General features: G+C 44.2%; 1 protein-coding gene across 2 annotated transcripts in view; it reads right to left on the reverse strand.

Moving 5' to 3' along the window:
• Positions 1-27,774, reverse strand: part of KLF7 (Kruppel like factor 7) — an 86,707-nt gene extending 58,933 nt beyond the window's left edge. Inside the window, exon 1 of one of the 2 annotated variants that reach the window (XM_030323894.2) lies at positions 27,057-27,774. In XM_030323894.2, the coding sequence (XP_030179754.1) occupies positions 27,057-27,158 (102 nt within the window). In that variant the 5' untranslated portion in view covers positions 27,159-27,774. The remainder of the gene's footprint in view (positions 1-27,056) is intronic. The other variant, XM_030323893.1, reaches the window with a different exon arrangement.
• Between the last annotated feature and the right edge of the window lie 209 nt (positions 27,775-27,983).

Here is a 27,983-nt window from a genome sequence, read left to right on the forward strand (position 1 = left end):
CCAGTAGCTCGGGGACCTCGCTTAACCTCAGGTGGCTCAGCTGATATCGGACGACATGCACTCGCAGGCACACCAGACTCTCATTGAAGAAGAGACACTAATTTGAATCATCACTGCCATCCCCTCTCCCCTTTGTTCCTGTCTGAACCAATTTCCATACAGTTTCAAAGAAATCATCAGCCCATGCAAAGGGGAAATCCCAATGGAACAAGAACTACATTAGCAGCATAAGGGGGAAAATCTAATTTCCAATCCGGTTGCTTTGTTGTTTCAACCTCTGAGGAAGGTTCCTACATATGCACAACGTAAATTAAGTTTTAAAACACCACCGCGATTCACGATTAATAAAAACTCTCATGGGAAAAAGGTGGTTCTTGGTACAAATCTCCTTACACGATGAGGGTCAGCTCTACCCGGAGCTTGTGGGTGGTCTGTGTCTTTGAGGTCTCAATCATCTCAGCCAACAAAATATTTTAGAACGGTATGTATTCATTGAAACCAATGGACTTGCTACTTAGTAGATCATGGAGAATGAATTCTCAGTGTGAGGGAGTACCCACCTTAAGAATTCTTAAACTACTTTGCTGACAGAGCTTCCTAAGACATATTCTAAACACTGAGATGGTCCAAATTAAGGATTCCTTTTTGGCATGACAGGCTATGCCAATACAATTTCCTAGTGCCCTACTTGCTGGAATAAACTCATACAAGACAGCAGTGTGACTACATCATTAATTAACCTGAACCACATACCGGAACATTGCTGCTAATAAAACTCCCCTATAAAGAAAACATGTTTTTTCTACTCAGAATCCTGGAATGTGGGCCCCAGCAGTGCCACTGCCTTAATGAAGGAGATATTTTGATGTCGTGTCTCTATCTGCGATTGCCATGAAATTTGGTCATATTTGGCTTGATCTTCAGTAACGTGAGTTCTTGAATGTGCTTTCCGGAAGAAGAAAATGGAAATGTCATCCACACTATCAGGGTGTGCAAACAACTATGGGAATGAAAGGATCACTTTTGCTAAGGTAGGAGTGCTTTATCTGTGCTGTTCTTAAAAGCAGTCTGAGCTCTCAACCTATGATCCACTAAATCAGAGATCTAGAGAAACCTGCCATTATCTCTAAACACACACACACACACACACACACACACACACACACACAAAAGAGGCTAACAGCATCAGGAACAGAGTCATAACTACAGCAGCCAAATGAAACTGGGACTTTTTAAATGTAATCCACACGAAATGATGTATACTTTTTTACAGAGAATTCCTTTGTGTACAGCTTCTGAAAATGCTTATCAATATTGATCATGTGACTTTGGAGTTCCCCCATGAGACTATCTAGGCAGCAAAGGATTAAAATCCCCATCCTATTTATGGGGAGCCCAACCTAGTAAAGAAAACTGGGCTTTCCATAGTTCTGTAGTCATACAGAAACAGAGCTAAAAGTTTCTTGGCTATTAGGCTTTTTTTGGTCCGACTCTAAATCTTCTACCAGGGTCTCAAACATTCTAAAAATTCAACAGGGGTTCCTGGGTGGCTCAGTAGGTTAAGCATCCAACTCTTGGTTTTGGCTCAGGTCACGATCTCACAGTTTTGTGGGTTCGAGCCCCGTTGTCGGGCTCCTCCGTGCTGATGGTGCAGAGCCTGCTTGGGATTTCTGACTCTTTCTTTCTTTGTCCCTCCCCCACTTGTAGTCTCTTTCTCTCTCAAAATAAACAAATAAACTTAAATTAAAAGACTTCTAAAAATTCAACAAGTCATCATCCCTCAGGATGAAGGAATAGGATTCCGAACAAAAGTTCAGGATCTTCCCAAACTGGAAACGCCACACCTTATCTCAAACTTCACAAGCTTTTCAACTACATATCTCTGTGTAATTTCTCCTGGTGAGACTGGAAGAAGAGTCTTGGTTTTGACACCACCCTTTACTGAGAGATTCCTGGGGTTTCTCTGATTGCTCCATATCTTGCTTGGACTGTTAAAAGTAAATAGGATTTCAACCATTCCAACAGGTCCATATCAAGAGTCACTGTTGAGATAGGAAGATATGAAACTAGTATCATTTTTTAAGATCTGCATTAAGAAAACTTATCATAACTGTTACTGAGAACCTAATTTTACTTGTTTATTGGATTAATGTCAAATATATGAAAACTAGAAATAACACATTTTTAAAGGAAAACTTGAACCTGCTATCCAACATTAAAAAAAAATTTCCCGGTTGTAATAAATATTAAAATTCATATTTAAGTAAACCAGATTCAACATTTCCCCCAACCAATGCTGTTGAGAATCGTGGCTATTGGCCCATTTCAACACCAGTGTTATCAATCACTCTTTTCTTTTGTTCAAGAGTCAAATAGAAAATGCAGCTTTAAAAAGGACATGGAAGGAAGAGAAGCAGCAAAAAGAAGAGGGGGGAAATACAGCAGCAATGGAAAATAGATGAACAGTGAGCATCTCATTCCTGTGTATGAATCCTGGATGCCAACAGCTCTTATCAGATTACGCACCTCTAACCAAGGGAATCCATCAGACTCTGGGCAGCAGAGCAGCTCGAGGGCAAAACTGACACTTGGCCCTGCTCCCTACATGAAGCCTAAACATTACTTTTAAAGTGGTTTTGTTTATAATCATCTGGTAGCAACAAACTAGAGAGGAAGATGGTTCAGTGGGTGAATAACATGACCGTGATTAAGAAATGTGTGGTAGAAAACCATCTTTGTTTAAAAACCAAGTGTTGCACTGGGATATTGTGCCTAACCAATCTTAGATATCAAAATCCTTCAACTTTGGGACTTTTTGTGGATATATAAAGTCAAAGGCAATGCAGTGGCATGGAAAGAATACAGACCAAAGTCGGGAGGCCTTCTACCAGCTCTTCCTCTGTAATTAGCTTTGGCCTTCCTCAAGTCAGTTCCCCTTTGGTCTTTGGCTTCTCATGATCAAATCTTGCTTGCCTAAGGGAAGCAAGGCATGAGGAAGATGGAATATACTACCCTGATCCCCCTGCCTAAAGAAGTACCATGCCTCCAAGTATCTCAATTTCAGACTCTGGACTGCAGTTTCTATCCTATCTCTTAGATGAGGACCCATCATACAAGGCCACATGGCCGTCCTTGAGGTGCTGGAGTAGACAAGTATTGTTTCTACCGATGCTTCACTCCAGAAGTTAACAACGCCATTCCTGATAAATCTACGTGGGGATTCACAAACTCAAATACCTACAGGGACCCGGAGGATCACATACATTAGTAAAATAGTCAAGGAGTGTGACTGTAGGGCCTGGTGGAGACCATGATAAACGGTTCCCACAATTTTCCATGAAACTCCTTATTTAAGGAGAGACTCAGCTTTTGATAGTCTTCTGCTCAGCTACTCTTGCCCAGCACCACTCAGCCTAAACCCCTGCTCTCAACAAGAATCTCGTCACCAGAATGGAAAGCTGCAGAGGCGGCACCATGAAATGTCACACAGAAGACAGTGAGAACTGTGACAAATCTACAAAAGCTTGGAGGTCTGGCACCAAGTTTTAAACTTCCCTTGGGCTAAAGCACAGTGTTTGGCATAATCAACTGCTCAATAAATACTTCTTAAATGATTTTTAAAAAATCTTGATTAAGAGCCACTATTACTTCTCATTGCATGCTCTTCCCTGGGGTGACTGGGTCAGACTGGTAGATTTATCAGGATAATGACCAGAGAGCAAGAACTCTGCTAGGATAAGCAGGTTACGCCCATTTGAATTTTGCTGGCCTTTCAGGGGAAGGTACTATATCTTATATCTCTTTTAAATTACTTACACAGTATTTACTGAGCTTCTACCTTCTGCCTGATGCTTTGCTAGAGACTTCAGGGAATCCTAGGGTTCAATATCCTCCTACAAGTTGCCCATGGTATATAGTAGGGAAAGAGGGACTGAAATGCATACAACTTAAAGATAACAAGGTGTACGGGTGACTAATAAACAGAATGAACAAAATGTTATGGCAACAAAAAGGAAGGAACAATTCACTCTCTTGGAGAGGTCAGTGAAGGCCATGTGAAGAAATCACATTTGAGCTAGACCTTGCAAAATGAGTGAGAGAAAAGGAGCAATGACATTCTAGAAAAAGCATATGACATGAGAGATAGTGTAGACACATGAAAGCCACCCCCCGCCCCGTGTATTTGGAAAGGGAGGAACAGCCTAGGGGTTCTGAGCATGGGGTACATGTTATAGGGTAGCAAGAAATGCATCCCTGGGTCCTAGAAAATGCCAAATATTTTTGTCTGACAATGCTCTGGCCAGGCCTCCCTCCTCAACATCCCCATTTGCTCTGGCCTCAGCCTTTATACTTATGAATAGCAGTGGCTGTTTCTCTAGCTGCTCAGTGGTAGCTCAGGGAAAAACTAAGCGCTGAAAAGACAGTAGTGAGGCCCAGTGGTCATATTAATGTTGCCAACTAATATTCCTGAATGTAAATGTTTTAGACAATCATCTCAGGAATTTCCTTTACAGATTTATACTCCTAATTTAAAGCACACAGGTAACACTTCTTCAAATGAGAATAAAAGAAGACAGGAATAAATATTACCAAAAAAATCTTAGCTTAAAAAAGAAAGCTACTGAATCAAGCGCAGAATTAAATTTAGCCCTGAGTAGCCTGGTAGGCAAGGCAAAAAGATCAAGAATGAGTTAAGAAATTCTCAGCATCAAATAAAAGAAGCATCAGTTCCTTAGAGATAGTTGATCTGTGCACACCAGGTTTACCAAGAGGAGAAGAGGAAAAGAAAATGTGGAAGAGACGAAAGAACAAAGGAGGAAAAGAGAGGATTTAAAAACATATCTCCCCCTCTTTAAAAAAAAAAAAATAAAGGCAAAATTCCCTCATTAAAAACCATCAAATGTTTTGTTGGTGAGGGGACCAAAGGTTTAGTGCCTGGATATGTTTTTCTCCTTTGTAGTCTCTCTCTGTTGATGTTTTTCTGGCTTTCTAAGCAAAGAGGAAACCTCGCCCATTCCTGTAGACATGCATTTATGACCACATTCTCCTGGCCAATAACCCTCCGTGGCTCCTTGAGGCACTTCTCAAGGGTGGAGTGTCAGCAGTTGGATCTGGTTATGAAGCGACTGCTCCTACTGCTCAGGTTGAACGCTGGCGAGTTCAGTGAGGGCTTCAGGGCAGAGCTAAGTCATTAAGGACAAAATGTGCAGGCACATTTGACCTTTGGAAATGCAGCCCTCGTTGGAAGCTTCCAGATTCAAAACAAAAGCTCCAGGGCTGGAAAAAGAGTTGGAGGAAGCACGCTGTGAGTGCTGGGCCCATCCCCCACGCATTCCCCAGTGACTGAAAGGCTCACAAAATCAATAGAGCAGCATTATTAACTTTGCAATATCATAAGAGAAGGCTTCACTCTCTGCCTGGGTGGAGGGGAAAGACTGGGAGAAGCAGGCTGGCTCCAAGGGAAAGGATGCTTCATTAAAGTCTTAACTCTAGGGAGGCAGCTGCCACGTCAACTCAACAGATGAACCTGGTGTTGATAGCCTCCCAGAAAAGTCTTGCCCTCGATCCAGGAGTTATGTGGAAGAAAGTAAAGCTGGAGCAAGGTCTGAATGACCAAGAGTTTTTGTACGGTACAGCCTTCCAGAAGGTCATGCCAGGGGGCTAGCCAAAAACAAAATTTTAAACACATCATTCAAATGTAACACTCTTTCAATGGCAGTGTCGAATTTTAAAGCATCCCACTGTTGCTAATTTTTCACTCACTTTTCCTGGGTTACCCGCAAGTATCAAAATAAATACTTTGTTTTCACCAGAAGAAAGTGCAGAGCTATGGTTATACCTGAATGGAAATGAAACCACCAACTCTATCCTTATGCCCTCTCCGATTTGCCTAGAACTCCCATCGGGCTGGCTCACCACTTCCCGTTCTCAGATCCAAGGAGCCAATCCCACTGTCTCTAGGACCAAGTCAGTGTCACCAACAAATCGTGTGCACACCTAACGACCAAAGAGGGGTTCATTTCATCTTTCCTTTCATATGAAGTATGCTTTGGTCTCTCCTTTATCCTGCCCCCAACCCTCAATAGTGACAGTAACTGGCATTGCAGGGCTGCAAACTGGCAGACATTAAAGGTAAGCAAAGTAAATTTTCAGATACGTCTTAATCCCAAAATCCTTCATCCAACCCTGCAGATTAAGCAAATGTCTTATCTTTGTAAAGTCATTAATGCCTTCAGCTTCTCCAACTCTAGACAATAGCTTAAGCATCTCCCGGCGCAAATCATACCTACATCAATTCAATCCATTTGCTGTTAAAGAAGTATCACACTTCCCAGAAACGTTTTTCCCTTTAACTACATACCAAGGCAGAATTAGGAGAAATATAGCTTGATACACTCATTGTCACTGTTCACATCACTCAACAGGGGACAATGGCAACTTGCCAATCAGTTCTGGAGCAGAACTTAAGGAAAGGAATACTCATCATGGCTATATTTTTAAAAACCGGCACCATTGATGACCATAAAACACCTCCTGCTTTTACACGCACAGACTTTGTTACAAAGGAAGGCCTTCACGGACACGCAGAGGCAAAATCTCTCACCTGCTCTGCTTTGCTATGTAACACGGAAAGACCTTTAACTTTTCCTCTCCTTCACTTCCCTCATTTTCTTTTCTATGTAAGGAATACTATGCATCTATTAGAAAATAAGTTAAGGTTAAAACCAAAATCTTTAAACAGTAATACATGTACTCAATGCCAGCAATATCTATGGAATATGGGATGTGATGACTTCTTTGCTTAGCAAGACTAAAACTCCAGCCACAAACATAGCAGGGAAGTTATAAACCCAAGAGGCTAGTCATACATGAAATAAAAGTATCTAAAGGCTCGTAAGTTTTGTCAACCCCGAGTGTCTGTTCCATTTTAGATTCCTTTTGAGTGGTAACTGTAAACTTTCAGGAAAAAGTTCTGGGAACATTTTGGGGAAGTATACCAAAGAGCTGTCAGATGAACAGGAAAATTCCTTGACTATTTCAGATGGGACTGGGCAAGTCACTGAAGAAATATTCTGTCTTGGCACCCTGTCCTTTTCCTTATATCTCAGTCATGATGCAAACTTCTGTGTGTATTTATTTATCTTCGGGTTCTATTTCTAGACTCTAAACTCCATAAGAGCAGGGACGATGCCCACCTGGGTCACTACTGCATCCTTAGCACCTAAATCAGTGCTTAGCATATTGAAAACCCTCAACAAAAGGAAGAAAGGAGGAAGGGAAGGACAAAGAGAGGGAGGACTTAAATGAATGAATGAAAGAGAGAACCAGGAGAGTGATGTCACCAAGGTGGCGACACGGTTCATTCTTGACTCCACTTCCTCTCATAGGATGAGCCACTAACAACGATTCATAAACAAGGCACCACTGAGAAACTCAAGAAAGAGAACCCTCCCCCAACAAATCACAGAAGAGAAATGAAGCACAGCTACAAAATTAAGCACTCTCTACTTCCCTTTCGATAATCTCAATGGTTTATTACGGACCAGTCTTCATCCCTTGTCCTAATGTCTTCGTCCCGTGTTAATGAATGACATACTCTGATGAGCAAGGGCCAGTTGACTTCAGAGACTAGGAGTGAGTTCTGCTCTGAAGTGGCCAAGAAGAAGTAGGTGGACAAGTGGACAGGTAAAGGACAAAGCAGTCCCCACAGCCAGAGAGTTAATAGAGACATGGGATTCTTCGGTTCTCTTCTCTCCACCTATACCACTCTTACATTAAGGCTGCTGGTCCAAAGTCCTCAAATTTTTTCCATTTTTACTTGTAGATGAGGTTGGGGAATTCAAGATCCACTAGAACCAAACACACCTTGCATCATTCCCCTTCCCTGCCTACTCCCTGAACATTCTCTCTCTGGCCAGTGTTCCTTAAGTCCCAGGGCCAAGGATAGTGTACCCTTGACCCCTTCCCCCAAGTCAGACAGACCAATGTAAAACCATCACTGCTGACTCCTGTCTTCTTTCCTGTCACCCTGAGGCCTCCCACTTGCTTTGTTGGGCTCCCCCTCCCCTCCTCTGGAGGCAAGGTATTCCTTCTTCCTCAGACTTCATTCTGGGTAGAGGGAAGCCTTTCCCTTGTTCTTTGTTTCCCTGAGGGCCCTCCTCCCCCAGAAATAAATACCTCCCAGAAGATCCTGAAAGTAAAGCTTCCAAACTTCCTTTTACTTACTTCACTCATGCCTGCTCAGCAAAGAAAGTAATTGGTGATAACAGAAGGAAAAGTGGATAGGGGAAGGGAGTGGAGGGGAGAGAAGAGGAGAGGACAGGAGAGGACAGGAGAGGAGAGGAAAGGAAAACAGTGTAGTGCTCACATCATCTCTCTTTACCCTGACCCCTCCCTAGAGGGCTTGACTCTACCCCCTGCCATGAGGGAAGCACCCTGGGGACACGTTGGCCTGGTGAATCCCTGGTGAGCTGCTTTTTAGTGGATCAGATACTTACCTGGATGGGCCAGCCCAGAAGCTTAGCAGGAGATGGGGACAGGTAAACACTGGGAAGCCAGAATGAAACAGTACTTCCCAACTGGATCTAACTCCAGCTTTATCAATGATAAACCTGATACTCAACCTCTGTCTCGCTGATTCTTGACTCTATTTTCTCAAATACGTTAAGGGCAGGAGAAGTGGGCTTAATTTACTGACTGCACTAACAGAACAGCAATCGTGCTATAATTATAGACCACTATTAACAGTCCAAATTATTGATCCTCTCAAGAAGCTTGGTAATTTTTAAACTAACATATAAGACTTAAAAAAAAACATACAATGAGGAAAACACAAGTGGCCCATTATTCCGTCACCTGGATTGCTCTTTAAAAAAAATTAAAGTAATGAACATATGTGAAAGTAAAAAACATTTATTTTTTTTTAATTTGTTTTTTTTTACGTTTATTTATTTTTGAGAAACAGACTGAGACAAAGCGTAAGCGGGGGAGGGGCAGAGAGAGAAGGAGACACAGAATCCGAAGCAGGCTCCAGGCTCTGAGCTGTCAGAACACAGCCTGAGGCGGGGCTCAAACTCATGGGCCGTTGAGATCATGACCTGAGCCGAAGTCGGACGCTCAACCGACTGAGCCACCCAGGTGCCCCAAGTAAAAAACATTTACATGGAACAGAAAGGGTATAGAAAGTAAAAATTTCCTTTTCCTCACCCCCCATCATTCTCTCCTCCTTCTCCCCCAAATTGTCGACAAGTACTTACACGTATCCTTCTATTTGAAATGGTAGGCATATCAGCATATATAATAGACATTTGTATTTACTCTTTTTTCTCATTTACACAGAAGACAATTGGCTTTTCGTTTTAACAGCCAAGAGAACCCCGTTGCAAAGAGGCTGGGGTTGGGAGACCGGATTCCTTCTAGCTTCACTGCTCTATCCCTGCCCACAACCACATTTGCCCCTCCTTTTCTAGGTGTTTCTTTCTGCCACACCTACCCCACTAACTCCGAGCAAGTGCCTCAGAAGGAACTAAGCCATCTGATAGCTATATAATAAGACGTCTCCTTTGGGGGAAGCTGGGTGGAGGGCGCAAGGGACTCTGTTAGATTTGCAACTCATTGCTGAGTCTACAATTATTTTGAAAATAAAAAATGTTTTTAAAAGGGAAACTAAGTCAGTGCCTGATGGGGAAAGTTACCGTGGAGGAACCCTCAAGGGGGAGGCAGAGGAGGAAGCGACAACGGCCAAGCTCTCTGCTAACAGAATGTGCTGAAGGCCAACACCAGCCCTTAGCCCCTGCTGCCCGCGTGGTGCCTGCTGGCCGGGCCTGCAGATGAGCCAGCTCTTTAAATGTCTTAGGACTGGTTTGATTTTCTTTAAAAAAACAAAACAATGTTTTCCAATAAAGCTATTTGTCGTGAACTTAGAAATGTTACCACTAGATCTGGAGCATGTTGTGGGTTTTTTTTTTTTTTTTTTAAATAGTTGAGTGTGTTTCTATCCTCTTTTAAAAACTCAAAACTAAACCCTAAAAGTATATAAATATTTAATTTTGTAGAGAAAGGTATGGTTCTCCAGATGGGGAGCCCGTCCAATTCATGATCTCAAGCATTTTATGGCCCCACTTCCCTGCAAATCATACTGATGGCAAAAACCCAGCTGCATAGTCAAGTGTTTTGCCACATTCCTGACCCCGGAATCAGATTTCTCATGCGGGCGGTTGAGCCAAAGGGGTGTCCTGACAAATCCCTACAGAGGTGGATTGAGAGGCTGACATTCTGGCCCTCTTCATCTCCACTTTACGTTGAAGGTCTGGAGCTAGAGCAAACTGGAAGCTGCGAGCTTCAGGGGCCCCATCCCAGTCTACCTACACCGAGGGAGGAACCGTATCTGCCATCGGACCCAGCAGACAGAGCAAGAGCGGCCCGTGCCGAGCCACCACACAGGCTGGTCCCCAGGGCCATCCCAGGTACAAACTTCCATCCGCTTCTAATGGATATAGAAAGACAGAGCCACTCAACCCCGAAAGAGAGAGAGGCTAAAACCCTGGTGGCTCCTCATCGACAGAGGAGGTGTGCTCCCATTTCCACCAGTGCTCCAGGTGAGGCAGTCTGCGACTGGACCTTTGGACCTGACACTGGCCTCCTAAGTCCTCATCAGTATGGCACCTGTCTTAAGTAGCATGGAGATCTGAGCATCCTTAGTGGAGTCAGTGTGGCCCTCACGTCGTAGAGATCAACCTCCCTTTTTATCTATAGTTACCTCCTATGAGGAGCATACTGTCACTCCAATCCCTATGTAACGTAAGCTGGGTTTCCCTGGAAGTCAAGCTAAGAGGTCACGGTAAGTCTAGGACTTCCTACCCAGGTAAGTCCCCATCCTCTTATCATCTATCAACATGTGACAGTACATTGTTAATGAGTCACACAGACTTCCACTTTCAGAAGCAAACTGTCCCCAGAATTCTTACTTTTACACAAACCCCAAACTTCCTTCATCTCTGGGTACAAACGCACACACACACACACACACACACACACACACACACACACAACTGTTTTGTGAATGGTAAAGTATTTTGTGAAAATACTTTAATCTTTAAAAATTTATCTTAAAAATTAACTCAAATGTGTCATCTTTATCCAGAAGTTTTGACACACTATCGACTATAAACTAAGTTTACTTTTTCAAAATTTATGTGAAAAGCCAACACACACACACACACACACACACACACACACAAAGTAGAAAGTTTTGCGTCCCTGCTTTTAGACAGCCAGTAGGAAAATTCTTTCAAAGTGCCATGAGTAAGGCACAAATAACAGCCCTATTTCAGCCAATAAGAAGCAACTATATCCCTGCTCAGAAAACTGAACAGAAATCCTAAGGAGGAAGAAAGCGAACAAGAAGTGCTAGTCCAAGGCTTGAAACAAAAGCCTTCCCTGCCAAAGAAGAGAAAATAATAACACCGTATGGCATGTGACAGTTTACAAGTCACTTTCACATCCATGTATCATTTGATTATAACAATCCTATTATTATAATCCCCATATTGCAGATGGGAAAATGCAACTTTGCAATTTGCCCTGGTTTATACTTACAAAGTCAGGACAAAATTCCAGGTTTTCTGACTCCAAATCCCTTGACTTTCCTACCACACTAGGATTTCTCAAACTCCATTTGCATTCTACCTTTCTGTATTTTTACCAAAACAGCGTTCCATCTGTACAACCATTTCCCTATCATTTTCTTTTTTCATTGCCTCACTAAGGCATTATGCATGCATTAAGGCTACATGTATTTTTAAATACTTGTCCTGTAAATGTCCATCCATAAAAGCTAACCATAAAATTAAAAACAAGAGAACCCAAATGATAGTAACTTTTAGCTAGGTGTTCGCCTGCCAATAGTTCTGGGTCTGAGATCTGTTCTCTTTTTTGTGAGAAGAAGAAGGAGATGGGAAGGAGAAGGAGAAGAAAAGGAGGAGAAGAAGGAGGGAGACGGAGGAGGGAGGGGAGGGCAGGAAAGAGAGAAAGAGAAAGTGAGAATGCAAGAAAAGGAAAAGAGAAGATGGAGGAGGAAAAAAAGGAAAGATTATCAAGGCTTTGTTGTTGAAAACATACCAGTACAAAGCTGAGTCTTTCTCCTTGAGTTGGTCATGGGACTAGAAGGAAAAAAAAAAAACTGAAAAGGGGAAAAGATTACCTTCCGTGGTGATTCCTTGTTATTTAACAGTGTTCTTGAAGCTCAAGAAGTGCAGCCAGCCCTTTAAGAGGCATGGCCTTCAGCTATGCTGCACCATGCATTGTGTTAGCATGGGAATGCATTTAAATTATTGAAAAGGGACTCACAATTCTTGAAGGCCCAATACTGGACTTAACTAATGATCTCTAAGGCTCAAACAGGTTATCTGCAAATTGAGGAGGAGGGAGAGGAATTGCAACAAGGTGTCCCATGGTCCTCAAATTCTAATATTTGTAAAATCCTAGTCTCTATGAATAAGGAGCATAAAAAGGAGATCATGGGGGCAAAAGCAGGAGGAGAAGTAGGCAGACACATCTTGGGTAGAAAGACAAAGGTTTTTCTGCATTCTGCTTCTCTTTCATGGAAAGCTGTGTCAGAACATTTTAAGTTCACATAACGTCTACATTTTTCTTTCTTTCCTTCTTTCTTTCTTTCCTTCCTTCCTTCCTTCCTTCCTTCCTTCCTTCCTTCCTTCCTTCTTCCTTCCTTCCTCTCTCTTTCCTTCCTTCCTAGAAATATTTTTTCAGAAATGTTTTAATGGTAGCTAATTCACACAGGAAGGTAAATAGTTATTAGTTTAAAAGTAATGAATATATATATGAACAAGATAATGACCCTCGACCTTTACTTAGCACTCAGAAAGTTTTAAAAAGGAAAAGGATCTGGAGATTGGAGAAAAGGAGGAGAAACCCCCAGCATCAAGTAATTGAAAGGAATGGCTTTTTTAAACAGGAAAAGAATGACCCTGAAAATCACCATCTGGTCAACCTAAGTGATATCCTTACTAATATAAGGGAACCACTATAACATAATATATTTTTTTAAATACCTTTAATGTAGAACAGCATCCTGAAAGCATTAGAAAATGAAGGCCAAGTGCCTTGCTGGCAGTATTTGCGTGCCAAGGGTAGGAAGAAAGCAAATTACTGGATTCTCAGGAAAGTACTTTATTATAATGCCCCGGGGTTCTTCACACAAAAGGCATCACTTTCTCAGTGAAACAAGTCGTCTAAAATTCACCTCAACAACAACAACAAAAAATCAGCCGTTAAAGCAGTCAATAGGATTCTATACAACATGTCTCTATGTCAGACTAAGAAACCTCAGAACTGGCTATATGTTTTTCTTCCACAAAAGGAGTTTTTCCCACCACTGACCCATCGGGTCTCTGGGAGTGACAAAAGAAACCCTGACAAATAGCAGTCATTTGGTAAGGAGGGCTGTCTGACCAAAAAATACGTTTAGTTCGGATTGTCCCTTTTGCTCTCACTTAGACCAAGGGGAGGCTGCACGCTCAGGAAGCTCTGTTTCCAAATTGGAAAATGTTGCAAATACCAATAAGGAATGAACATGTTCTGGAGCAACTGCTCGGTGCAGGCAGGGAGAGGGGTAAACCAGATGGTCTTCTCCATCCCAGATTTTGAAGATCTACAACAGAACCTGGATGACTCGGAGAAATTCAGATGCAATTTGGAAGCTGCTTTATAAGACAGAATCCTAAACAAAGGCACTCAACAAGGCAAAGAAATCTAAGATGCAATGAAAATGGGTTCTGGGCAAAAGCAGAAAGCCAACCGGTTTGCCACTGGGCGGAGCGGGGGAATAAAGGTTGTCCCCGAGTCATAGCATTTTGGAGGGGCAGGTGCCTTCAAGAGCTGCCAGTCTAAGGGTCACAAATCCAGACGCATGCTCACCAGGTCAGAGATCAGAAAGGAAGCTAGGTAGAAATAATCGGTACAAGGTTAATTGAAGAGTGCCTGATCTGTCTAAAAGCAGTCAAACTAAAAAGAAAATTGAAATAGGTGTGCTGGTCAAATAAAACACCTCTTCAAGCCAGTTCAACCTAGAAGCTTCCTGCTTGTATCACTGATAATCTAACTCTCCCTAGCTCTACCCCATGGTGTAACGCACAAGGAAACACACTAACACCTAAGGACCAGAGGGGTCACAACATTTGATGACAAGCGCAAAACACTGGGTATATGTGAGCCAAAATGGCAGGATTATGTTGCAGCCTAAAATGACATTAAATAGAAAAAAACTAAATGATATTAAAGCAAAAATCTTCTGCATGTCTTGGGTTTGGATATACTAAGTTCACATGAAAACAAATTACCATCCAGTTAAACACAAAGCTACTGAGAAGCGGGGGAGGATGTATGCAGAGAGAGGCTGTACGAAACAACACCTAAGCAACCAGAGACTCAGGTAGTTAAATCTGTAGTTAGATTTGTCACAATGGACCTGGATTAGCGGCAAATGGAGCTCTGACTTCCATGTTCCAGGCAGAAAAAGTGGGGTACTTAGAATCCTTACATCTTGTTTTTAAAAATATTTTTCTAAGTTACATGTTCAAGGTTCCTTCGAAATATGTCTCAAAGAGCAATATAAGAAAATTCCTATCCATTCCTGGTATTGGCTAATGTATATTTTTACAAGATTGGATAAATGTGGGACTTTTAAAAATGTTCATTTATTTTGAGAGTGAGAGAGAGAGAGAGAGAGAGAGAGAGAGAGAGAGAGAGAGGAGAGGGGCAGAGAGAGGGAGAGAGAGAATCCCAAAGCAGGCTCCACGCTGTCAGCACAGAGCCCCACGTGGAGCTGAACCTTACAACCATGAGATCATGACTTGAACCAAAATCAAGAGTCAGACGCTTAACCAACTGAGCCACCCAGGCGATCCACTTGAGAACTTTTTTAAAAGTGAAATGCCAGGAAAAAGATCTCATGGATATAGTAAGTCGCATGAAGTCTTCCCAGGAAATCTATGAAGTGGGGAGAAGGATGAGAACATTTTCTCTCGAGACAGCCGGAAGCAGACTAGACAAAGAACTGGAAATGTTCTTTCAAGGAGCCCCCCTCCTGCCAACCAACGGGACCTTCCTTCTCTGGCTTCTACGTATCTGAGAAAACACAAATGTACACACTCCACAGAAGGAGGGAAGGCAGTCTGCACACAGAGCTGGCATCCCTGAAATGAATCTCTCCATAGGTGCTGGGCTAAACCTTCAGTATGAGGAAATAATCTTGGCGTTTTATAGCAGCATGTGCGTGATTCTTCCCCCTCCCCCATAAAACTCCCAACACGAACAACCACATCAAATTATTGCTTTTCAGAGGCCAATTCAAAAACGCCCCACTTTATCACAGAAAGAATATTCCTTGTGTATGTGAGTGCTTCCATTATGTCTTATTTGAAGGAGGAAAATGAAATAAAAATCCTATCTGAGATATTTATAGATCTCATAAAACCTGATTCACTCTCATAAGCTGCTGTAAGCTCAGTCATCAGGTAAGGCAGAAATGGCAGGTGTAGTAACCAGCACTGTATTATGTTATATATGCCTAATTCTGGCTCTTAAAACATAACCACACGCTGGAAAAACTTAAGAGAAGTAAGTCCTAAGTAAGATTGGAGAGAAAGAAAGGGGAATGGCTTCGACACATGCATGAGCGGGCCAGCCCGTCATGTAGGCCCCCGGTCAGGCCAGTCCTGCCCCAGGTCTAAGTATAAGAGACTTCACAAGAGCTTCCCCTGTGGGATGCATGAAGGAATGCCATGCCCGATGCCCAGCCCTCACTCTCGCCCTGCCTTCCACCATTCACCTTTCCCTAGCCATTCCGGGGATACCATTTAGAGAAAAGAGCATCGTGTCGCTTTGCACTGTAATTGGGGAGAGGGAGGATGGTTGAAAATGGAGAAGGAAAGGGAATTTGTTAAGTGGATGCTACATGCCAGACCGTGGGCCAGAGAGCCAACGTGCCTGCCCTTACATGGGCATTATTAACTCCATTCCACAGACGCCAGAATGAGGCTCAGAGACGCTGTCTCAAGGTTTCAGCTCTGCCTTATTCCAACACCTCCGTGTAATTTGGCTACCACCAAATACTGTGACCTCAAGGAGATGTAGCACAATCCAGTCCTCTTAGCGATGACAAAACCAAGCCCCAGAAAAAAGCCATACCAGAGAACGGTTCAAATCCATACAGGTCCATTGGTTGCCAGGCCATCGTCTTTAGCTTCTGCCCTGGTGTCTCCTATCTAATCAAGAGTCTGCATAAATGTTAAAAATTCAGAGTGTCGAGCAGACTGCCTGAGTTTGGATCCTGGCTCAATCGCTTCCAAGCCACTTAATACCTCCAACCTCGAGGTCTCCCTCCGTAAAATGGAGATACACAGAATCTGTATCTCACAGGGTTGGAAGGACTAAATGAAATGCTGCAGATAAGGTGCTCCAGTGAGATCAACCGCAGGAATGAAGATGTTAGACATATATTAGATATTATTATAATGCTTACTTGGCGATAGGAAGAGTCACCGAGTGGAAAGAGGGAGGAGGAAAACGTGTTCCACCACTGGTCTTGCAACTCATTTACTTCGCAGCCACAAGAAGACAACTTGCTCAATCTTCCTCTGCTTCCATTTTCCCACCTCTGAACGGGAAATTCTGTAATATCTGCCCGCTCCTTGGCCACAGGAGGAACGTGCTAACGACAAGAGACCATGAGCAAAACACCCTGATACCTTCTGAACAAAAGCTTAATACAGATGTTTGTTAGACGCTCAAAAGCAGTGAGAAAATCCCCATCACAGAGGAAATTATCTCCTGCTCCATACTGAACACTGAGTGAGAGAGGCAAATGCACAGGTGGGGGCTGAACAATCTTAAGAACACAGAAGTGAACCCAACGACTCAATTTGACACGGAGCAGCATCTCCGGGGGCTTACGGGAGAATCAGCTCCGCAAGGGGCCTCTTCCCAGAAGACATCTTCTATCACCATACGCAGGGACTGTGCTCTGTTATCGGGATCTATGGTGGCCATATGAACAAACATCAAAAGCTCAAAAGGTACGGGACGGGGGCAATCTATTTCCACTCCTTTGCGCGCTGACAAATGTGCCGCCTCTCCAAAAATAAGAGCCAGCACCGTGAGCACTCCGTTGCATTCCTGCTACCCGAGCTCCGGAAGATGAGCCCATGGAGCGGGGTCAGGAACAGGCAGGCACTCCCTTGCACAGCAACTGCTCCACAGCTAATTGCCGTTTTCACAGCTGGGTTGAGCTTTCCAAAAGGCATCCTTCAACCCTAAGCTCTGAGCTCCTCTCATGATGTTCTTTCTCCCCAACCCGTACCCCCATCAAAGGCAGTTTATAGATAAAAGGATGTAGCGACAGTACATACATTTTTGCAAACATCACAGTGTGAAATGGAGGCACTTCTAAGGCTTCTTTGTGAAGATCACCACATGCCACGGTCATTACCACAAGAGCTAAGCCTTCCACGGACAAGGAGGCAGCCTCCTTGCCTGGATGTCCTCCGTGGCAATTTTTCCACAGTTTATTTTTGCTCCTCTTACTAGAGACATGGGCCCTTTGAAATCCTTTATAAACAGAATCTACTTCCAAACAGTGAGGTCAGTAAGAAATATGGGGAGCTGCTTCCTAACGTCTATCTGGCATCATCCAACAGATGTTCATGCATGCATCCATCCCTGTGAAACCACAGAGCAGGCTGAGGTAAGTGGAAAATCATGGTCAAGGGCCTGCCGCGAATGAATTATTTGAAGCACGGCATGGTGGCAGTTGAACGCCCAACACCACAAAGGTACCAGAAACGGAGTTTGACCAGGTTAAGTAAACCTGTAGAGGGTCACAGGAATGTGAGCCAAATGGGACCGCACTTGACACTTTAAGGTGAGGGAAAGCAAAACAAGAAGGATGAAACAACGCTTGGGCAGTCGCTATTAACCAGTGAGCTGGATGAAGTGCATCCACTGGCACTGTCCTGCTTTATTCTATACCTCTGTTACACTTGGACTCCAAGTTACACAAGAAATCAGGTATTTCCATATCAGCAGCAGGCACCGACGACTCTGATACACCTGATATTAACTCTCTGAAGCTTAATGGCTCAAAGCCTTGGCTACCTATTGGAATCACCTGGAAGCTTAAAAACCAGCAACAACAACAACAAAAACAACCGTGCCTGGCTTCCGCTCAAAGGGATACTGACTTAATTCGTCTGGGGTGTACCCATGATTGAGAACTATTTGCTGCAGACATAGTCAAATGTTAACTCCTGTCATATCATAATCGCTACATATGTATTGAATGCCTACTGTGTGCACAGCTCTCTATGAACCTGAAGGGTTACATATTAAAAGTTTATTAGCAGTGCACCTGGGTGACTCAGTCAGTTAAGCATCTGACTTTTGGTTTTGGCTCAGGTCACGATCTCCTTTTTCATGAGTTCGAGCTCCACATCGGGCTCTGCCCTGATAGTGGGGAGCCTGCTTGGGATATTCTCTCTCTCTCTCTCTCTCTCTCTCTCTCTCTCTCTCTCTCTCTCTCTCTCTCTCTTTCTCTCTCTCTCAAAATAAATAAATAAACCTTAAAAAAGTTTACTATCAAAATTATAATCAAGGCATCAACTCTGCTCTAAAATATACCACCTCATTGGAAAACTAAGTCAGCGGGAAAAAAGAAAAGAAAAAGAAAGGAAAATTGTACTATAAGACAAAACTAAAAAGCATCATGAAAAATTAAAAAGCTCTACACAAGAGCGTACAAATAGTAGCAATTACTATCGGCCAAGGGAAGGGAAAGGAGTGTCCTGGAAGATGTGGCAACCATCTGAAACTTAAAGGATGGGTAGAATTTGGACAAACAGAATCAGAAGGGAAGAGGGAGGAAGAAGGAAAAGGCTAAAGGAAATGACAGAAATAAAGACAGAAGCAGGAAAGGCACAGTCATCCAGTTTGGATGGCATTTACTGCACTCAGGAGGGGGAAATGTGACTATTACCCAGGCTGGGAACTGGAACATCTTAGAATATCCTAAGTCCTTAAAGTTTGGCCTCATCCTATGTGCAAGAGAGAAAAAGCCATCGACAGCTTGAAAACATGGTGATGGAGGTAGAAAGTCAGTCCAGGGGAAGTGCAAGGGGCTGCTCTGGGGCAATGGCAGAGGGAGCAGGAAGTTGAAGAGCACGGTGTAGTATGTCAGGGGCCAAATCAGTGGGATTTTCCACCTGATTGGATTCAAGGGAAGAGAGGAGCCAAAGATGACTAGAGCTTTCAAACCTAGACCACAAAAAAGAAGGTCATCTCAAAAAAGAAACTGGGCAGCCAGGAAGAGGGGAAAAGAAGTTGCTGAGTTCAAGCTTTGGAACACATTCAACTGGGATGATCCTGGGACAACCCCTAAGGGCTTTATTGTCAGTCCCATGTTTTCAATCCAAAAGTGGGGCCTGAAATTCAAGAACATATCTGGAGTTGGAGATGGAGGTCACAGCTTTGAGGAAATAAAGAAGTCCCCTTTAGAGAGGAAACTGCGACTTCTAACATCGGTGAGATGCCTTCCCACAGAGAGTATCCCAAGATTGGGTTGAGAAGGGAAAAAATCATCAGGCACAGGGGCAAAGAGCACCCTTCATTTCCTTTGCTCAGGATGGCCATGTGGAATCAAGCCTGCTTCATCCACCAGCCCCAAGAGGACATTCTGAAAGGTTACAGAAGTTGACTTTCTTCCCAACTGCTTATCCCAATACGGAGTATTTTGCTGTTGTTGTTGTTGTTCAAATTTGTAGAACATTACAACCTCACTGCCCATCCAACCTGCTCTAGAAACTTAGAAACACTTCATATTTTTTTTTCCTGAATTGGCACATGATTGCTGTTACAGTTTTGTTCAGTCCCTTTGTTGGCCTGGTGTCAGCGACAAAGCCATTGAACATTCGATGCTTTTGACATAAAACCCCAGTTCTATGGTCCATCCAACCCCCCTACTGCCTACATCCTACACCCTCCTTACTCCCACTCTATGTGTTATCATTTAAGTGACAGTCCTTTTGTAAACAAACCTACACATATAATTGGGGGCTTTTGTTCGTTTTCTTCAGGACAGTGTACATTTTCCAGGTTAGCACACATTATTAAAAGTGGAAAAGGGATTAAATCATACACATAAGCCTTAGCCAAGAAAACCAAGAGCTTCGTTTAGGCCCCAGATAATTCCAAAATTCCATGTACCAGTACTGTTCTAAGTAAAAAGGGCATTTTCTTGTTCCCTTAAAGGGGAGAGAGGACAAGAGAGAGGAAGAAAAAATGAGAAGTGACTCAAATTATATTCAGACAGTGTAACAAAAAGCAAGCAAACTGATGTGGGCATCCAAAAGGGTCCTGAGCCCTGGAACCATCAGCGCTGTTAACCACAGGTGTATGACCTTGGAGGGTTCAATGCCTCATCTGCTTTAACAACCACTTGGTCCAACACTACAGTCTTTGAACTGAAGAAACCAAGACCCTTTTCAGGATTTGAAATTCCAAGATTCTATGTTCCTAGGTTTGGTACGAGGCCTGGGGCCTGACTTTCAGTATGGACCCTCAGGGAATGTCAATAAACCCAAATTCAGAAATAGATATCGCATGTGGCTCTACATTAATTATTTTAATTACCTCTAATCATTTCTGAATGACACAGACATGGATGCTGTTTCCTGGCCATTATGGACATGTGTATTCACACTGTATACTCATCTGCCCTACAAGGGCCACCAGCCCCGACAGGCCATTAGCTAAAAGAGCAACAGGAAGTAGTAAATCTAAGGCACACTTTATGAACAAGGTTGTAGCAAAGTGGGGAAACACAGATAGGCATAGGACAGTACTCAAAAACTCACAAGACTTACAATTTCTTTTTCTGGCAGTTATGTTCTGATTCTGTACTACCGAATTTTGAACATGTTGACTTTCCCCTACTGGGAGTCCAGCTTAGAGGGCAGATATGTAGTAAAAGTACCTGCAGTGTAACCTTCACTCACAAGCTTATATCCAAGTCAACTCTGCATCACCCCAAGAGTCTCTTTGCACCTAACCAGCATTAAGAAAGGACTAAGTCTTTACTGTGACATATTTTCCATATTTTAATATAAATAAACAAAGAGAATCTCACAAGGTGTGACCGACTGCATTCACCAGCTCAATCAGGAACGGTATCGCCATGAAATCAGAAGTCACCCACACCTCAAGCAGGCTGATACTGGACCCCTAACCAAGACTGCTGCGGACTCTTGGCTGTGATACCAACGTTACAACGCATGTGATGGCGAGGACAGCTAGAAGCTGCTCTATTGCAGGGAGAAATGGACACAACACCCTTAGCAGGATGCTTAGCAAGTTCTCCGGCGCGCCAAAATACCAAGGGAGGAAAACAAAAAGGAGTCAAGATGGTAGAAATAACCCTCCAAATGAGCGGCAACAGATAAAGGCAAGGAAGGGGAAGGAACACGATCATGACCGTGTTTAAGTGAAAGCATATCCTGGTAAAGGCAATGCTTCATTTATTTGGGGAACTCTTACACTAAATTGGGAAAGGACAGTTTCTCAGGTGGATGCTCTAGGGCGAGCACACGATGTAACAGGGTAGAGGGGTGTTTCTTAAGTTGCCCACGTTACATGAAATGCTCATGATTAGGTACTGCAAATCGTTCCACGGATTTTAAGCTATTAGTAGTTGTAGAGCTTCCTAATCTCTGTACTTGTTAAGATTCAGCAGTTTGGGTTAAAATGTTTCTAGTTGTTTATGCTAAGTAAGCATTCAGATGATTCAGGAAAACAAAGGGATTTCTTTGCAGAGACCAAATCTCCACCCCTCACTCTCCTGGCACCACTCAGGTTAAATCGGGGAGCTGTCCTAAACTTTCAGCAAATCCTAATTCCAACATACATGCTAACTGACGTACTGAGTGAACAGAATCACAGAGTAGTCTGCGTTCACCAGTCACAGGGTCCAGCATAGGAGATAAAGAACTCCTTGCCCACTACTACAAACTGCAGAGATAGGGGGCGTCAGCCATTCGATCAACACGAGCCAGTTGGGGCTGGCCAGAGTAAACTGTATTTTCCTTTGCCCAACGGGCACAGAGTGATTAAAGAAGACTGCAATGCCTTCTTGGACTCAAAAAGTTAAAATATAGGAATTCTCTGAAGGGAGAAGAATCTGAAGATTTATAAGAGTGGCTACTAAAAGCCCCATTAGGACCCTCTCTAAACTAGTCCCATTTAAGTGGAGAGGCAAAGAGCCCCCACTGGCATTTATATTTAAAATGGGCTGGAAGAGAGGAAGAACCCACATCTGAACACTGAAGGTCTCTGACATACCCATACATAAATCATTTCAGGGTGAGGCTGTCACAGTGCATCTTCTGCTCTGCCCTTTAAATGGATTGGACCCCAACATCACATTCTCCTCAGGGTGGGGGGGGGGGGGGGGGTTGCATGGAGAACAAAGAAGTCACCATTTCCTTTATCCCCCCACGGAAGACAGATGTAATGAGAATATCTGCAGTGTAGCATCCACTCCCTTTAACATACTAAACTACAAACAGGTAGATGGAATGATCGTGTTCGTGACCCCTAAATCGACACAAAGATGTCTCCATTAAAAAGAACATGGAAAGAATCTATTAAAGAAAGGCTAAGTGTGTGATTGATTGCATACACATGTGCTTTCATTTGTAAAGCTACATTTACTTAGTGACTGCATCCTTATGAAGAACATCTGAATTACAGGACAGTTTTCTTTTCCTTTTTTTTTTTTTTTTTTTTATCTCCCAAGTCATTATTTCAAATTAAAAAAAAAATAGATTGATGGTAACTAAAGAGCACCCACATAACATACAAAAAGGCAAAAAAGCCAGCTAGTTTATCCTTTCAGTGTGGTTAGCTAGGCTCCTTTGTGTCTACAAATTTCCCTGGGTGGTGCTGTTGCCAAGAAATTCTAATTCATGACAAGGTTTTCTGCAAATTGGGGACAGAGGCAAACCTACAGATGCAGGGACCCTACAGTTTGCTTTGTCTTTCCGGCTGAGACAGCACCTGGCCGCTCAGGCCTGTAGAAGGCAGTGCACAGGCCAGAGCACCAAAAAGAGGAAGAAGCAATGTAGCTCAGAGAACAAATCCCATCCCTGGTATCATGAGGCTGTTCTTGGAAGGCAACCATTTTTGTAGGTTGTCCCCTAGAGATGCCTCGTATCAAAAGCCCTTGTAACAAGCGTTACAGGGTGCCTGAAACCAAGATGAAATTGCAGTGTTATGGGGACACTTTAGTTCTCACTAAAGTGCCATTAGTTTAAAACAATGGGGGAATGGGGGGAGGAGGGAGGAATGTTCTATGATTTATTTATTTGTTTCCAGGAGCAGTGGAAAATTTTCTCTGAGCAAAAAGGAGGCCTGAAACTGACCCCATCTGCCAATTATGAATCAGCATTAATGACAAGCATAATTCCATAAGAGTTTTCAAGCAAACATACCATGCTCCTCAATGACATGAAGCAAAGCTAAGTGCAAATAACAACTTAGAACTTCGTTACTTGACCCGCACTCCTGAAAGAGCAGGCGAGGTATGGAAAATATATCCAGATTCTAAAAGTCTTTGTAGCTTCTCGGAGAAAAATAACCAAGTGTATCATATCAAATCCTTTTTATTTTCCAAGGCAACAGCGGGTCCAGAAAAATCATGATTTCTATTGGCAACAAAACTCATGAATGTGTTTCCCTTTATCCATCAGCAAGTGGTACCCTATACGCTACTCCAGCTTCTGTCCTACCTTTGACTTTTTCCTACTTTTGCTCAGACAGCTCTTGGAAAATTTCCTGCAAGTTTCCAAAGAACTTAAGGCTAGTAGCCTTAAGAGTTGTGCGTCAGCTGAATTCCATAAAATAATAGACCACAGAAGCACAGTGTAATTTACAGTTATATGACAGGCAGAGATGATGTTACTTGGGCCAAGTGCTTAAGTATGCAGTCAGAGCCGGGGAATGGAGAGCTGTTAATGTAGGATGTCCATCTGGATTTTAAAATTACACCGGCAATGATTTTCAGAGTTGGAGCTGTATGTTGCTATAGACATCACTGCCTGAAAGCCCAATGTCAAAATGACGACCCCTGTGACAGCAGGACCATCCCAAGCTCACTGACGGTTAAACAGGACGATGATCCCAGACCCCAGTTTAAAATAACATCCCCAAATAGTCCATCTTTAATTTTCAAAGGCACAGATGTTCTTGGGTTTATCATCCAAGCCACTCTTTCTCTACAAACCAAATCAGATTATTAGAATCTCTGTATTTCGTTCATCTCAAGGCCAGGTACACTGTTCACTTGCAGAGAACATCTAATAATTGCTCCCCATTTGACCTCTAAAATCTGATTACCCCAGAGCATCAGGAAACTTCCTCCTGCCTGGGGTTCTTTGCAACAACCTTCTTAAGCCATTTTGAGCAAAGGAGTCTCAAAATTTCACCATCTGATGGTTGATTTGGCCCCAGCAGTCGCATATAACCATCCCCCTCTCCTTACACGCAGAAGCAGCAAAGGGTGGGGGAGGGGAGGGCCAAGGAGAGGGAGGAAGGAAGAGATGGAGGTTGGAGGTTTTGTCATCAGCATGAACTTAAGAGTCATAGTCACCTTTAAAGAGAGCAGTTGTGACTATAGAGAGCAGGGCGGAAAGGTCCTTGGAGTGATATCTTATTTAGTAGTGCTTCCTCACAAGTTGTGTTTCGGCATAGACTAGGAACATGCTTCTCAAACAGCTTGGCAAAGGGTCTTAAGGTAAGAGTAGTTGCCAGTTGGAGAGGGTTAAGGCAAGAAGGAGGGAGGTGTGTGTGGGGGGGGGGCGGTGATATTCAGTGGCCTGCGGTAGAAACTAAGCTAGAGGTTCCTTGAAGGAGGTGAGTGGAGACAGGTAGAGAGAGGAGGGGGAAGGAGAAGCAGAGAAGGCTTCTGAGGAAACAATAGATCTAACACATCCCCGAATTATCAAACCAGTGATGCTTCTTTACATATCCAGACTTTCTCCTGGACGCTCTAAACCAGATCTAGAAAAGCAGGTTTCCTCTGGAGCGGCCTTCCCCCGAAGCAGGCTTTACTACTGTGAAAACTTGAACCAAAACAAAGTTGTGTGATTCATCAGGAGGGAACGCCGTAACAAATAAAGCCAACTTTCTTCCCTCCAACACTGCTTAACAGTTAGTCACAAACAAGGGCTGCCTTGGGCAGGCTGACTAAATCAACAGATTCCCTACCCTAACCTGTCTAGACAGTCGTTAATACGCAACCGGTTTGACACCAGTGGGCTGACAATGTGAAATGGAGGCTATTTCGGAAAATGAAATTCTGGCCACATTTTGGCTTAATTAGCATGTGAAATAAAAGGAGGAAAAGATCTAGCGAGACCCTTCATGAGACAGTCTCATTAAGGATGGGGGGGGGGGGGGCGGAGGAAGGATGCACTGAAGAAATGCCTTGCTCTAAAAACGTATGAACTATGTGCGCACTGAGAGACAAAGTCGAGTGTATCTGCCAGCATCCCTGGGCAGCAACATACATGTGGACACAGGGGCCGGTACCTGGAGGAAAACTCACAGCCTCTAACCAGGGGAGAACAGTAACTAGTAACAAAGGTACAGTCAGAGGATCGGCTTTGCCCCTCTTCACCCTACACCAAAAGCCAAACCTCACCCGCGAAAGCGGCAACTGTTACTTCCCAGCCTCGAGCTGGCAAATCCCGCTTTGGATCCTGGCAGGAGAAATTCAGCCGTTCATTAGCCTTAACAAGCTGCTGTCATGGAGCGAAGTTACATGAGCAGCCACACACCGAGCCTCTCTCGGTCTTCCCCAAGGGCAGGCTGGTTTCTCCAGGACGGACTGTGCGAGTTCACACTTCCGATGTGCAAACCCAGCCTGTGTTCTTGGACGTTCCATGGGGCACAGTGTAGTATTTTTAAAGGATACCCCAACCCCCCGCCCCCCACCCACCATCTTTCCTGCAGAGTGTCCCTTCAGCAGCTCCTAATCCATGCTGAGAAAACCACTGTTTCCGCAGCAGATCTAGCACTTTCCACTGACCAGCACTTTCTTTATTCCACTTCACAAAGCCCGGTGAACTTGTCACCAGACCCACTTTGCCCTCAGTGGGACGCCTAGCCAAGTTGGCATCGGTGCCCTTCAGCATCATAGGAGTTTCTTAACTAGTCCTCTAAGACAAAGTCAGAGGCACGGAAGCACATACCACCCTTTGTCAGAGGTTGTGCTGTCTAACTAGGGAGGGACCCCAAACAAAAAAAGAGAAACAGGGACACATACAGAGGCATCGCACTGGGGAAACCTACAATGCATGGTCAGCGTTAGGTAGATACATCTTCCCGTGCTCCTCCTAGATATCCTGGAATATCTTTTGTCACTGGGCTCCTCTCCCCTCTGCCCACCTCCTCAATCTCAAAATCAAGTTTCTCTCTTGTCTTGACACTGGCTAATTACTGGGAAAACACTCCGCTATGCTCCTACCTCCTGACCCCCATCTGACGGTCGTCAGCACCAGTTGAAAGAACTGAACCCGATTTAAGGTACCAAGCAGGTAGAGCTCGAGCATGTAGGGACGCGGTATCCTGGCATTAATGGCTCATCGAGCCCCAAACCACCTTTCCACCCGGTTCCTCCGAACCCCAGAAGTTACGCAGGTCTGTGCTGGGGACAGTGAGCCCGACAACGTGTGCGCAAGGATGTGTGTTGGTGACTGAAACGCAGGCAGCTCAGACCGGCTGCTCAGCTCAGCACGCTAAGGGGTTAGAGGGTGGGTGGAGAGGTAAGCGCAGATGACTGTTTCCGAAAACATTTTAACCAACAAACAGCCAAAAAAGGGTGGGGGGAATAAAACAAACAAACAAAAAATTCAACCCCGAGCCCACACCAACGCAGCCCCTGCGCCTCCGCCGCCACCACACGATTTACACAAGTAATTTAAATCATTCACCTGCTGCCAGGTCTCCTCCAGGGATGGCAAAGCTGAGAAGTAGCCGGTGTCGTGGACAAGTTGTAGCTCCTGGAATATACTATAACTAGCCAACACGTCCATGCTGCTGCTGCCGGGCAAAACGGGAGGAGAAACCCTCCCCCGAACACAGTTGGGTCTGTTTGTTTGTCAGTCTGTCTGGCTCACCCCCCAAGAAGGCAGACATCCAGTGGCCCTTTTGTTTTGTTTTGTTTCAGTCAACTAAAAAGGAAAAAAAAAATCAATGCAGGAGAGAGGAAGAGAGGAGGTGAGAGAGGAGAGAGTGAGTGGGGTGGATGGAGAGAGGCATCCAGCGTGTACAAGTGCAGACCGCTGCCAGGAAGAGGGGACTTCTCCACGGGAGTAACAATTCCCTTCCAGGGCTCTAATCACTCCAGCTCGTGGATCAGGAAGGGGGATGCAAACTCACTGACACGAAGCTGCCATCTATTTCTGCAGCGCTGTTCGCTCCTAATGCAATCTTTGCTCTTTATTTTGGGAGGTTGCATTTTTTTTTTCTCGCGATCGCTTCTCTCCCCCCCGTCCCTTCCCTCCCCACCCCCCACCCCATCCTTGCTAGTTTGTAGTCTCTCCCCCCTCCTTTTCTCCTCCTCCTGCTCTTCCCCCTCCCCAAACTCCCCCCCTCCGCCTGGCTCTCCGCGCAGCCGTGGGATCTCGGAGGAGGGCGTCCATTAGGCCGCGTGTGACCATGTAAGGTAAACAGGGGGCTCATGAAGTCACTGAGGACCAATGGGGAGCGCGGAGCGGGGTCCGGGGCGGGGCTCGGCTCTGGCGGCGAGCGCGGATTGGCGGGCTGCGGATCTCCCTGCTGCCTTACAAGGCGGTGCGAGGCGAGCTATTTTTAGAGGGCTATATAAGGGGGCTGAGGCGGCCGCGCGGCGGCCGGGG

Source organism: Lynx canadensis, chromosome C1 (assembly GCF_007474595.2).
Source record: "Lynx canadensis isolate LIC74 chromosome C1, mLynCan4.pri.v2, whole genome shotgun sequence".
Lineage (NCBI taxonomy): Eukaryota > Metazoa > Chordata > Mammalia > Carnivora > Felidae > Lynx > Lynx canadensis.